At 32.5% G+C, this 12,087-nt stretch overlaps 2 protein-coding genes and 1 long non-coding RNA gene across 7 annotated transcripts; all 3 read right to left on the bottom strand.

Moving 5' to 3' along the window:
- Positions 1–510: 510 nt before the first annotated feature.
- LOC125216625 (uncharacterized) lies at positions 511–1,828 on the bottom strand. The gene is made up of 3 exons (XR_007175439.2): positions 1,619–1,828; positions 1,378–1,540; positions 511–755 (listed from the first exon to the last, which is right to left on the bottom strand). It is a non-coding gene; the product is annotated as an uncharacterized LOC125216625 (long non-coding RNA).
- Positions 1,829–2,887: 1,059 nt separating this feature from the next.
- Positions 2,888–4,345, bottom strand: LOC125216640 (large ribosomal subunit protein P1y-like). Its single transcript, XM_048118399.2, has 3 exons — positions 4,187–4,345; positions 3,861–4,076; positions 2,888–3,128 (listed from the first exon to the last, which is right to left on the bottom strand). The coding sequence occupies exons 1-3, from the start codon at positions 4,253–4,255 to the stop codon at positions 3,075–3,077; spliced, it is 339 nt and encodes a 112-aa protein (XP_047974356.1). The 5' UTR covers positions 4,256–4,345; the 3' UTR covers positions 2,888–3,074.
- Positions 4,346–5,190: 845 nt separating this feature from the next.
- Positions 5,191–10,170, bottom strand: LOC125214214 (serine/arginine-rich splicing factor SR34A-like). 5 transcript variants are annotated; one of them, XM_048115143.2, is made up of 15 exons: positions 10,020–10,169; positions 9,827–9,916; positions 8,829–8,865; positions 8,236–8,356; positions 7,415–7,480; positions 7,169–7,243; positions 6,919–7,066; positions 6,754–6,800; positions 6,605–6,662; positions 6,403–6,452; positions 6,262–6,318; positions 5,989–6,071; positions 5,817–5,876; positions 5,654–5,714; positions 5,191–5,537 (listed from the first exon to the last, which is right to left on the bottom strand). In XM_048115143.2, the coding sequence occupies exons 4-15, from the start codon at positions 8,320–8,322 to the stop codon at positions 5,517–5,519; spliced, it is 813 nt and encodes a 270-aa protein (XP_047971100.1). In that variant the 5' UTR covers positions 8,323–8,356; positions 8,829–8,865; positions 9,827–9,916; positions 10,020–10,169; the 3' UTR covers positions 5,191–5,516. The 5 variants fall into 5 exon arrangements, with proteins under 5 accessions (XP_047971100.1, XP_047971101.1, XP_047971097.1 ...); XM_048115144.2 differs by lacking the exon at positions 8,829–8,865 and having other exon boundaries at positions 5,817–5,873; positions 10,020–10,170; XM_048115140.2 differs by lacking the exon at positions 8,829–8,865 and having other exon boundaries at positions 8,236–8,766.
- Between the last annotated feature and the right edge of the window lie 1,917 nt (positions 10,171–12,087).

Raw genomic sequence — 12,087 nt, 5'->3', positions numbered from 1 at the left:
TTTCATCTTTATGCCTAAAACCCTACATTCTTGGATCTTTTGCCTCTATTCAAAGAGAAAGATAGGGGAATATGTTACGTTGATCATTGGACTTGTTGATATTTTTTGGTTGCTGATATGAAAGAGGAAATAACACATGGGTCAAAGATATTAAGTCTAGTTAACAACACATGATTATAATGAAATAATCATGAGGGAAAACACCAAGAACTTGAAATGGTCTCATGATATGCAATGATGAAATAATTTTTATTCTTAATTCTTATACTTACTTTTAGTGTCTTAGCTAAAATTAAAGAACACTGTCACTCTACATTTGTTCTAAACACACCAAAATTATAATTGAAATAAAATAAAACCCAAAGCTATAGTCGAGTCCAAAGTTCAAGCGTCTGTGCATCTGTTTTCGATGTTATAATAAAGCTGGAAAACAAGTCCGAAAAAATTAAGAAAACACATTTTTCCAACAAAAACTATTTCAAAGATTGTTCGATGATGAGAAGAAGCAGATAGTAAACAAATGTTTTTATTCCATAACACTAAAAAAGAGTCACATGTACTATGTTGAAGTGAATCAACAGGAATAAACATCACCTACAAAAATATCAATGTGCTTAAAAGTTAAAAAGCAACCTCATCATACAATTATAGATATTTGGTTTCCTACACAAACATCATATGCCAAAACTATATAACCTCCATTGATAAAATTATAGCAATTTGGAAACTGAAGAAGCAACTAATCAAGACTATACCTGCAAAATGTCAACAAATATATTACTAATACTATAAAAAAGTATAGAAGGTTGGGTATTAAGGAAACCATTACTTAAAGGATTTTGAAGTCACTAGGTCAAAGTTAAGTGGATTTTATAAAAAAAAATGCCATGTATTACCTTTTAAGTGGCCATTTTATATTCAACTAGATATTAGTGGATAAAATAAAAATAAATAGATATTGTAGAAACAATATTTTTCAAAAGAAGTAGAAAATATTATAAATTTGTATTTTAGTAGTACTACATTTATTTTAATTATACTTCAATTTTATGCGCATGGTAATATTTGATAACTTTTTTTTACTATAAATATCACATACAGTATAAGATAATGTATATTCACTTCCTCCCTATTTAAGTGTTTAATTTTGATACGTGAATTAAAAAAAATTTGATATTTAGTGAATTAAATAGATAGTATTATAAATAAGAGAGAATAAAGTTTGGAACGGTGAGACTATAGTGTTTTTAATACATAAAAAATAATTACATAGCTTATATAGAGTAGAAATTATATTTAGTTCGATATATACGATAATGAGAAAGAAATAAATATTTTAGCAAATAATTAAAATAGATTGGGTTGAATAAGGCTCACGGATGAGAATAGTCTAACGGCTAACAATCGTCTCGAAGCAATGCAAACCATCAAACTGTGGAGCCAACTTGGGCGCCACCGCCCCCGTCGACTTTTTCTCAATCCTCCCATTTTCCTCGTCCTTGGGCACCGTCATTCCGGCCATTCCTCCATCCTCACCATCCTACAAAACACAAAACTTTAACATAATCCAATATTTTTTAAAAAATCAGAATGAATTGGGTAAATAATACAATAATACATTGGTGTTGGAGATGTTTTTTCCAAAGAAATAGAGCCCCATTGCTGCTGCAGCAGCAGGTGCTGTGACATAAACACCACTTAGAGCCATTGTAATTTTTTTTTAATGCAGATTTTTGAGCTCCAAAGTTTGTTTTAGTGTTTATTGAGAGAGAGATATTATCTAAAGAGAGAGAATATAGAGAAGGGATATTATGAATGGGAAGATAGTATTAAGATTAGATAATGTACAGATAAAGCGTTTATGAAGGACCCATTTTGTGTGGGATTTATTATGGCCATTGCTTTGTAGTTTTGGATATTTTCAACCATTGTTTTTTTTCAATTTTTATTTGGTGGTGACATAAATCCTTTTCTTCAATTCAAGAATTAAGAATTCTTACAAGAACAAAGTCTACATTTTTTTTTACTTTTTGTCAGAGGGTGAAGGTTTAGTTTCAATAGAAATATAATATAATCAGTTTGGTATAGTTGTGGAATTTTTATTTTGTGGTAACATAAATCCCTCGGTACAATTCATGAGGCATGAATTCCAATAAATTGGCAACAAATAATAACCATATTTTAAATGTATAAACTTAATATTTACAAAATCCAAATTGTATATTTTATTTATTTAATAGTAAAATTTCATATTTACTAGATACAGAACATACTTGCATGTAATCGGATAACTTTATCATAGTTAAATCATGAGACAAGAAGTCTCAAGTAAATTGCAATCAAATAGTAATCATTGCTTTACAATATAAACTTACTAATATTTGATAGTAGACGGAATTTAAGAGTAGATGGTGATAATGGTATGTTATTTTGGTCATTCACAAAGGTTAATACGCTTATTTTTCCATCTATTTCTAGTACTCTCAGTTTTGAATTTTCTCTATTTATACTATATTTGTATTAAAATAAAGTACGATGCACAATACCAAAATTACTACTCCTATCAATGGTAAAGGGAGAGTATTATTATAAGAACAAAACATAACTAAAAGATCAAGCAGTGTGATCAAAAATAAAATACACAAACACATAACATTTGATGACACAGAGTAAAATAACATAGAGACGTATGCACGTTTGGGATCAAGCTGAGAATGATACTAGGACTAAAGGTGGAAAAATCAAATCAAGCTTAGCAAAATCTTTAAAAAATTATATTTATTTTCCCAATTGAAAAAATGAACCAAACCTATTGAGGTTTGAAAATTCCAATTCAAACTTGGTTAATTGTTCAAAGATAAGAAAAGGAATACAAAAGCAGAACTAATAGTATGAAAATTGAAGTTCACATAGATGAGTAGATCCCTTGATAACACTCAAAAACTGAGTACCCAGATTGTCGAGCAGTATTAAGACTGCATTACAGTAAGGCATAAAAGCTATAGATTAAAAAAGACCTAACAGAAGTTCAGCAGAACTGTAAAACAAAATGCAATTTCAAACTATAAATTCCCTTAATCAAACAAGCCAAAACCCATGTCATCATCACTTTCCTCCTTTTCTTCCTCCTGTAATTAGAAACAAATAAACACAATATTACACCACAAAACTTCATAACAATATATACAGATAGGATGTATATTAAAATCTACTTCTAATCTTCTGATGCAAAGTTAAACAAGAACTAGTTCGCATGCAAATCGACAAACAATGTCACAAATCAATATCATACCAAAGATAATAATTCTATTATAACAATCCTTGAATCCATTATAAATATCACCAAAATCCTTTAAAGCTATAACCAAATCAAGTAAATCATGAACTACTTCTAATCTTCTTAACTTATTTCAGAACTAGCTCAAGATTCAAATCCAACCAAAACACAATCACCTAAAGTTGTTTAATTGACACAATCTCATGAAATAAATATGATTGCTATTGCCAAAACAGGTAAATTAGAAACAACTTCTACTCTACTTGACTTATTGGAGAACTAGCTAATGATTCAAATCCATAACAAAACGCACAAACAAACTCACAAAATCAATAACTTCTAATGGCATGTTTGGTAGGGGTGATAACTCATCTAGGGATGGAAATTCATGAACAAAAATGTCTAGGGATGGAAATTCATGAACAAAAACATGGCCTAAGTATATTATAATTCCATGATAACAATACTTAAGTCTATCCTGAATATCACAATTATATTCTAGTCCTGCTTATTAGAGATCGTCCACGAGATTCAATTTAATCTACAGAAAATCTAATTAATGAAAAAACAGATCGGATTATACCTTCTTCTTCTCCTCAGCAGCGGGGGCAGCTGCAGCGGCACCACCACCAGCGCCGGTCGGGGCAGCGACGGCAACGGCGGCACCGCCACCACCAGCGCCGACGTTCATGATGAGATCCTCAACATTCCTCTTCTCGCAAAGCTTTGCGAAAAGGCTCGGCCAGTAGGATTCAACCGACAAATTGGCAGCCTTCAACAGAGTCGAGATTTTCTCGGCCTAAAATCGAAATACAACCAAAATAAAACACAAAAACACATCCACCAAAAACAACAACACGAAATTCCAGTGAAAAAAAAACACGAAGATGTAAATCAAAAAGTAATTACAGTGATAGGAATTCCATCGTCGTGGAGGACCAAAGCGGCGTAGGTGCAGGCGAGCTCTCCAACCGACATCTTTCTCTTGCAGTTACGGTAACTAGGGTTTTGCAGATGAAAGAGGGAGACACTGCTGCGAGCGAATTAGGGTTTGCATACACACGGCTCCCCTGTGTGTCTATATATAAGAAGAGGTGTGCAAAGGCCTGCGGCCCAAATCAAAGAGTTTTTGGGCTTTCTCGGTTCATTGATGGAAATTTTCTTAATTGCATTGCAGCGTAAACTGGTAAAATGATTATTATGGTAAATTAGTTAATTCGTAACTTTCAAAAATAAAATTTTAGTATTTTTTCACAATTATTCCATAATTTGGGATTTTTTAATTTTGCTAGACAGAAAATGCATAAAAGCCATGTCTTTAATTTTGTGAAATACAAATGGTGTTGTTTAACCAAAAAAATTTACTATGTGAAAAATATTTATCCGCCAAGATTAAACACAAAAGTAGATTACAAATTTAAATATAAATGTTACTTTTATTCTCACATACCTTACTAAATGGCAATTTTATTCACAGCAGTATAACAATTTTCGATAGTGTAACTTGTAAACATAGTAATTGTAAATCACTTTCATACATAGTAAATATAAAAACAGCAATTACCAAACAAAAAATTTACCAATTTTATAAGAAATCTATGTAGGAAAAAATTAGATTGAAAATGTATATTTCTCATTTATCTTTAAAAAATAAAGATACCTTTTTACAATTAAAAAAATATAGCAGTAATAATACATTCTCATCTAATCTTCATATTATAATGAATAGAATGAATTTGTATAAAAAAAAAAGGTAAATAAGGTAGGTGTTTCTCTTTAAATTTATATTTACTATAACTTGGCCTGGTTTTTCTCTAAGACCTATTCCATCAAAATTTTCTTATTTACAAAAACACTACACATGAACTATGACCACCATCTGTCCTATATACAATTTCTACAATTACATAACATTTATAAAAAAAAAATCAGATAAAATGCTGTTATCAACAAACAAGATGTCCACAGTAGTAACTTCATAATATTCAAAGTTGTCTAGATACTGTTTGATTTAACTAATGACAGAAAATACTTAGAAACACAGCAATGATAATACTAATCCAAAATGCCAATAAAGTAAATCTAGTCGCAGAAAACCATAAAGCCAAACAAATCTCTCCATCGAAAATCAAATTGTGAATAAACTAGATCTCTAAATCGATAACAACAAACATCCCCAAGTTCTAATAATTTTCGATGTCGAATGAAGTTTCAGCTGAAGCCATCGTCCCACTCCAAATCAGGCACTGCCGGACCTCGCCTGCAATATAAAAAAAACGTTACTATATCCATTTTATTCGTTTCCGATTCAAAGGAGAAATTATGCACTTCACAAATCTTAGGGACATTCCGTTTTCATTTGGAACAGGGCATTACCGGAAGTGGGGATGCAGACCTTGATTTGGACCTTGATCTTGATCTGGACCTTGATCTGGGTCTGCAAATATATATCAGGGCAAAGCCCAAGAAAATGAATCGAGATGTTCAGAAAGTGAAACAGCAGTACAGTATCACAGCAGTTTCATATCTACCAACGTACCGAGATGGTTTGACAGGCGATGCTGAGGGTGATCTTGAAGCTGATCGCGGCAGTGACCTGCTGCATAAAGAACGACTATTTTTCAGTGTCTGGAATCAGATATGAATATCATACCATATATTCTGCAGTGAGGCATGTGCTCAGTCTGCTTATAAATAAGAGCTATTCATACCTTCTCCTCCTCGGGCTTCTGCTTCTGCTTCTGCTACGACTCCTGCTTCTGCTTCGGGATGGACTGCCCTTGTATTCCTTCACCTAAATTAAGTTCACAGCAGACAAACCAAAAATGTAAGCATACAATTGATCAACCAAACATCATTGACCGAATAGCAAAGGCATACAGATATGAATGAACAGAAAATGCTGATATGAAATTTTGAATGCTTATAGACAACCCAACCAAAAAGCGTAGGAGATAAAGCAAAGAGTAGAAGAAAGGGGATACCCGGATATAAGTTCTGGTCCAAGGGTTTTTGAACTCACTATCATCAAGCTTACGCATCTGAAGAATCAAAAAGTTTGTTTGAAGATATTAAAAGAATTGGAGTCATTATTAGTACAGTATGACTAGTTAAGATAAACTTACAGCATATTTCATGTCCTCATAATTAGTATAATCAACTAGGCCGTACGTTCCTGCAGAGAAAATATAAGCTCAGCACCCGTTTCAGGCGACTCATTCGTAACCATAAGTTATCTTTAACGACAATAGAAAACATTATCATCAAGATTAAAACAATGCGGCTGACAAACATGAGTCTGTTATCTCTGCTGTCAGTATGTAATACCTTCACTATCTCGGGAAACTTCAGCAAAACACACATCACCAGCTTTCCGCATATGATCCTGAAGCATTTCATGCAAGGATTAGTAAACAAGTCTAGTCAAACATGCACCGCATTAAAAATTAGAATGGAAAAGATCCTACTTAACTAACCTTTAAATCTTGCCAAGAAGCAGAAGAAGGAAGCCCACGCACAATCACTGTTGCACGAGGTACCAGGTCAAGGGAAATCATAAGATTATGAAAGAGACTTTCAGAAAAGCACCCATATTCAGGCAAGCATAGAAACATTTCAAATTTCAACCAGAATCAGCATACCTCGATAATCAGAATGGCGGGACACACCAAATCTGCCACCACCTCCGCCTCCCCCACCACCTCCGCCTCCCCTTTCACTATAACCACCACCACCACCACGACGATCACTAGAGGATGATGGTCCTCTGCCACCGTGAGCAAGTTCAACCTGAATTCAGAACCAAATTAGCAAGAGAGAAGGAAAAATACACTATGAGATTTACAAATAAAAGGATAGGGAAGATATTTAAGTTTGAGAAAATGCTCTCACCCTCAAACGGCAGCCGTCAAAGTTATAGCCATCTCTTCCCCTTATCGCATCTTCAGCATCCCGAGCATTCTCAAACTACATATACGAAATTAAACAAACATGAATAGAATATTTTATATCAAATATTCCTGGGTAAGAAAATAACATGAGAGAGATACAAATTTGCATTGAAATATCTGGAATATAATATTTGAAATGCATCTGGCATAAAGCAAAACTAGTGCAGGGCGCAGAGAAGAAAAGTACCTCAACAAAACAATAGCAAGGTGGACGAGGTGGACTCTTCAGTTCAATATCCAAGATGCGACCATACTACATGAATAAAAGAGTAAGTAAATAAGGTTTACTATTAATGCACTTGGACAAGGTAAAAACAAAATCACAGAAAATACCGAAAGGCAGACAGTAAATAGAGGTCTAGATTTAAATATTTATGCTTTAAATTTCAAATGCAATATGAACTTTCAATTTTGAGAATTAAAGTCATGATTTAAAATTTTCCGATTGCAACATTTTACAGCCCAGTATTATTTGATATAAATGCTAGTTCTTGTCCATTACTATCACATAGATATACACCATTAGAATTTTTTAAGTAGAGAGAGAAAGATTTATATTTTCAAGGTTAAAGGTTGAAAATATAAAAATAAGTAATGGGAAATGGGAATAAAAGAAATATTAATATATATAGCAAGCAATCCAAAAATAACAAATATGGCTTTACCTCACCAGAATCTATAAATGAACTTTCTGTTTTTTACAAAGTATGTAATGTTTATTTTGAAACTGAAATATATGAAAGCTGAATGATATTGAAAAAGCAGTTCACTTTGCAATCGAAAACTGGATGAAAATTCATAATTGTTATGCAACTAACCATTTTTTATCATTAGAATTGTCATGCATATCTAACAAAAAGAATAAAAAACAGAATAATTTTAGAAAATAACTTCCTACAGCAAGAACAATAAGTAACCAACTCAAGTCCATGAGATATTAGAAGGGGAGTTGGCTATCAGAATAATACATAGTCAAATTTAGTCAAAGCTCACAATAAAATGGCAAACCTTATAAAATATGTCTTCAACTTCTGATTCCCTGATATCAGCAGGGAGGTTTCCAACATAGATGGTGCGAGAGAATCGGCCACTCATTCTTGGTCTTTGTAGGTGAAGTCAAAGAAAAATTCTGCAGATAGAAAACACTTATGAATGGGTAGACAAGTTATATCAGTTAACAGTGCCGGCTTAGGTAACCCTATATGTCTTCGTCATTATCTGAATGGTTTGACATGAAGTGAAAAAATCAAACAAGAACAAAACTTATGAAGCAAACCAAGAGAGCAATCCTTGAGGTGAGCAGTGCTCCACAAGCTCCATTGCTCATATGCTCCAAGATACTCCAAAGCAATTATTTATTTGAATTAAAATATGATCTCCTCATCCTCTAATTTTTTGCCAGATCAAATACTCTCCAGAGAGCGAGCAAGTACTTCCAATTATATAAATATACCAAAAACTCCACCCTGACTTCTCCCACTCCCATTCTACATCCCTATGTATGATTGCAACGCTCATATTTGTCCAAGCGCTTGACATCTATCATAAACAAAGCGTGTGTCATGAAATGAGACAATAATGTCATATACTGATGCATTCACCTTATTTAGACCTCTTTACGCTGTGGAAAAAATGGTCCTGGAAAATATGTATACATTCAGGGATCCAGAATTGTTTGCCCTTTCTTGACATGATATTTATATCAGTAAGAGGTAAAACATTTATTAGTAAAAATGAAAACAAAATGGCCTGAACAAACAAGACTCGCTGATGATTTTGCCACTATGGCCTATCCATCAGGCATCAGGAAGTAATTTGTGGGGAAATGATATGGAACCAGACATGTTTAAACACCAGTACATATGCTTGAGGGCTTTGAAAGAAAAGTGTATACAAAACAAACTAATAGATATCTGTTTCCCTAGCTTTTTCATGGACTATTGTCAGCCAAAAAAAAGAAAGATTTTCAAATATAAGTTTCAAGAAAGATTATCACATAATATTTCAAAACAACACTGCACATCAAAATTATATCATTATCACCAAGACTCGGACATTGCACATGGATTAGCATTCAACATAAACGACACAAGGGTGCTAGTTTATTCAGAGTCGGATCAGAATACAGTTTAATTTGTGTGCAACATCTCCCACTCCAGGAGACCACGAAAAGCAAAATGGCTGGCCTACTTACACCAGGTAATGCTGTTTATAATTACACCTCAACTTGTTATCCATTTTGAAATAGTTCTTTCAAGGTTACATAGATGGTTGACACAAAATACAAATACACTTGTATCTCACGACTTCTTAAGGTTTAAAACTTGGGATATTGGTCCCTGAAACAACGAATTTTGGCCTGATTCTGGAATTTCCCACAAACTTCAAAATTGGTCAAATTGGTCTATCCCGACATCAACGAATTGCATTCAAACAAAATTTACTGATACAATTAGCTTTAAATTAGAGAGCTTGGAATTGGAAATACAATACAATGCCTAGTTTATAAAACGCATAATTAGAACGATAAAAGGCCAAATTCCGATCATGAACCCGAATCGGGTAACGAATTACACCGACGCGTGAAGTAAACACATACCCGAGCAAATAATAGTAACTCCTCGCGCAAATCAACTATCTGAAGCAGAGACTCCGATGCCTCGTACAGCTAGGGTTTCTTCAGCTGAATCTGGTGAAACGGTCATGAAAATTCGTGAGTTTAGCGTGAAATGAAATATGAATGCCGGTAATTAGGGTTGAGAAAATGAAGAATCTGCGCGATTTCTACATACCTCTTTCGCAAAATTTGGGCGGCGCCTTTGCAAATTTTTCGAATTCGCTTCGCTGCTTGGTTTAGGGCTCACACAGCCTTCGCCACCAGCGTATTATATTCCCCTTTCAAGTTTTGCTGTGAGGGTGCTCTTCTTTTGTAAAATTGCACATAGCTCCATAAACTACCTATCAATTGGGCCTTTGTATAAAGACGGTGACTTTGAATGCCGATCTATTTATATCAATCGAAATGCATTTCGTACTGTGTTAAATTCAAAGTGAATACACGAATCCAAAACTTTATTTTATTAAATTGAAATTTAGTGTGGCATGAAGTTCATTTATCAATAATATAGTTCTTCGAATCATATATATACATTTCAAATATGTTCTAAGACCTTTTCGATGAAGGCTTTGTAATTGTATAGATAGTATAAAAGATGACGTAATTAGTTGTCACTCAATTCTAATTTTGTAGTTTGAATTTAGATTTATGAAACATATGCCATTATAAATATATCGTTGATAACTTTACAATGTTGTTTTCAAATTCCGCATTCGACTCTAGAGAACTTCTCTAGAGCTAGTATCGAGCAATGCATTTTAGAGATACAAACAAATTTTAAAAATGGTGTACCTTTCGAACTAAAAATAAAAGAAACTTGTTGAAAGTTAATTTTAAAAATGATGTACCTTTCAAACTTAAAGTAAACTGAATCAACGGATCATAGCGCAGTTGGCAGCACAAAGCTTTGATGACCTTAAAGTTACGGGTTCAAACCCAACCACTTTATCGAACATGATAAGTCGAATACCGTCAAAGGCGACATCGGTATACATATGGTCAGACAAAAAAAAAGTCAATTGATTGGTCACTAAAATATTTGTAGTGCACTTGCTATACTATATGTAAATCATATTTTAAAAAATATTCATATGGGCTTATTGTTAAATTCAGTCTCAATTATGTAATGGCTATAAATATTGTGTGGATATTTTTGAGTAACATTAATCTCAATATAGAGTACACATACAACTTTTATAAAATTACTTTCTACATCCACAATCAATAGTTATATTTTTTTAATTTGCTAGTCCACGAAAATTAGTCATAGTATTGTATTTTTTGAAAATATATATTTTTATTGTGTCGAACTCATTCTCCACCAATAATACGGAGTAAGTACTATTTTATCAAATTTTATTTTTATCATATTTTGACAAATTTACATTAAAACTTCTACATCCTTGCGGGATGTTATTAGTGTTTGGGAAAATAAGTTGGTCAAAACTTATAGTTAATGGCGGATCCAGGAACTAAATATCGTGGGGTCGAACCATATAATAAATACTAATAGTATAATTATTCATATAAAAAATATATTTTAATTTAAATACTATAACTCATACTAGTATCGATATTCTAAACTAAATATTCACCCTATCGCATAAAAATAGACTATTTTGCCAGAGTCCGCTCTATAGACACTTCTATTTTTTGTAACTATTTTTCTCTTTTTTGAGGTAGACCTTATTTGACCACAAACACTATATAAATCACTTTTTTATTTCTATATCTCTTTTATTTGACCAAATGTGCATTAAAAATCTCATTTCATCCCAAAAGTGTTAATGGGACGAAGCGTGTATAATTTTTTTCCTAACATCCCCAAATTTGAAATTTCAAAACTAATTTTAATATGAATAATATGGTTGAAAATTTAATAACTCATTTCGTCCTAAAAGAATATATACTTTGAGAAATAAAGTAATTAAAGTAAGAGAATAAAGAGAAAAAGTAATTAAAGTATAATTAGTGGAGAATGGGTCTAAGAAAAAAAATTCAAAATTGGAAAGTGCATATTATTATGGGACAAACTAAAAAGGAAAGAGTGCATATTCTTGTGGGACGAAGAGGGTATAAACTAAAATTAGATGAAATTGAGAAATATTTATTTTATATTATATTTATTGAAGTATTATGTGTTTATTATAAATAAGTTGATTTTTAGATATATAAATACTAGTAATCGTAATTAAAATTAATTGAATTTTTAGATTTGAATATATATTTAAATGATTTTCGAG

Source organism: Salvia hispanica, chromosome 3 (assembly GCF_029641045.1).
Source record: "Salvia hispanica isolate PSC_SH4W2 chromosome 3, Shi_PSC_v1, whole genome shotgun sequence".
NCBI classification, from domain to species: Eukaryota; Viridiplantae; Streptophyta; class Magnoliopsida; order Lamiales; family Lamiaceae; genus Salvia; species Salvia hispanica.
This window is presented reverse-complemented; position numbering and strand designations above follow the sequence as displayed.

What these genes read in the sequence shown, in the direction of transcription:
- LOC125216640 (XM_048118399.2), bottom strand. Translation starts at nt 4,255, where the DNA reads ATGTCGGTTGGAGAGCTCGCCTGCACCTACGCCGCTTTGGTCCTCCAC. An exon ending in ACGATGGAATTCCTATCACT is followed by an intron (nt 4,077 to 4,186) that starts GTAATTACTTTT and finishes TTTCGATTTTAG; the next exon opens with GCCGAGAAAATCTCGACTCT. An exon ending in CTGCTGAGGAGAAGAAGAAG is followed by an intron (nt 3,129 to 3,860) that starts GTATAATCCGAT and finishes TTCTAATTACAG; the next exon opens with GAGGAAGAAAAGGAGGAAAG.
- LOC125214214 (XM_048115143.2), bottom strand. Translation starts at nt 8,322, where the DNA reads ATGAGTGGCCGATTCTCTCGCACCATCTATGTTGGAAACCTCCCTGCT. An exon ending in CTTCTTGGCAAGATTTAAAG is followed by an intron (nt 6,663 to 6,753) that starts GTTAGTTAAGTA and finishes GAAATGCTTCAG; the next exon opens with GATCATATGCGGAAAGCTGG. An exon ending in TCGCCTGTCAAACCATCTCG is followed by an intron (nt 5,715 to 5,816) that starts GTACGTTGGTAG and finishes ATATATTTGCAG; the next exon opens with ACCCAGATCAAGGTCCAGAT.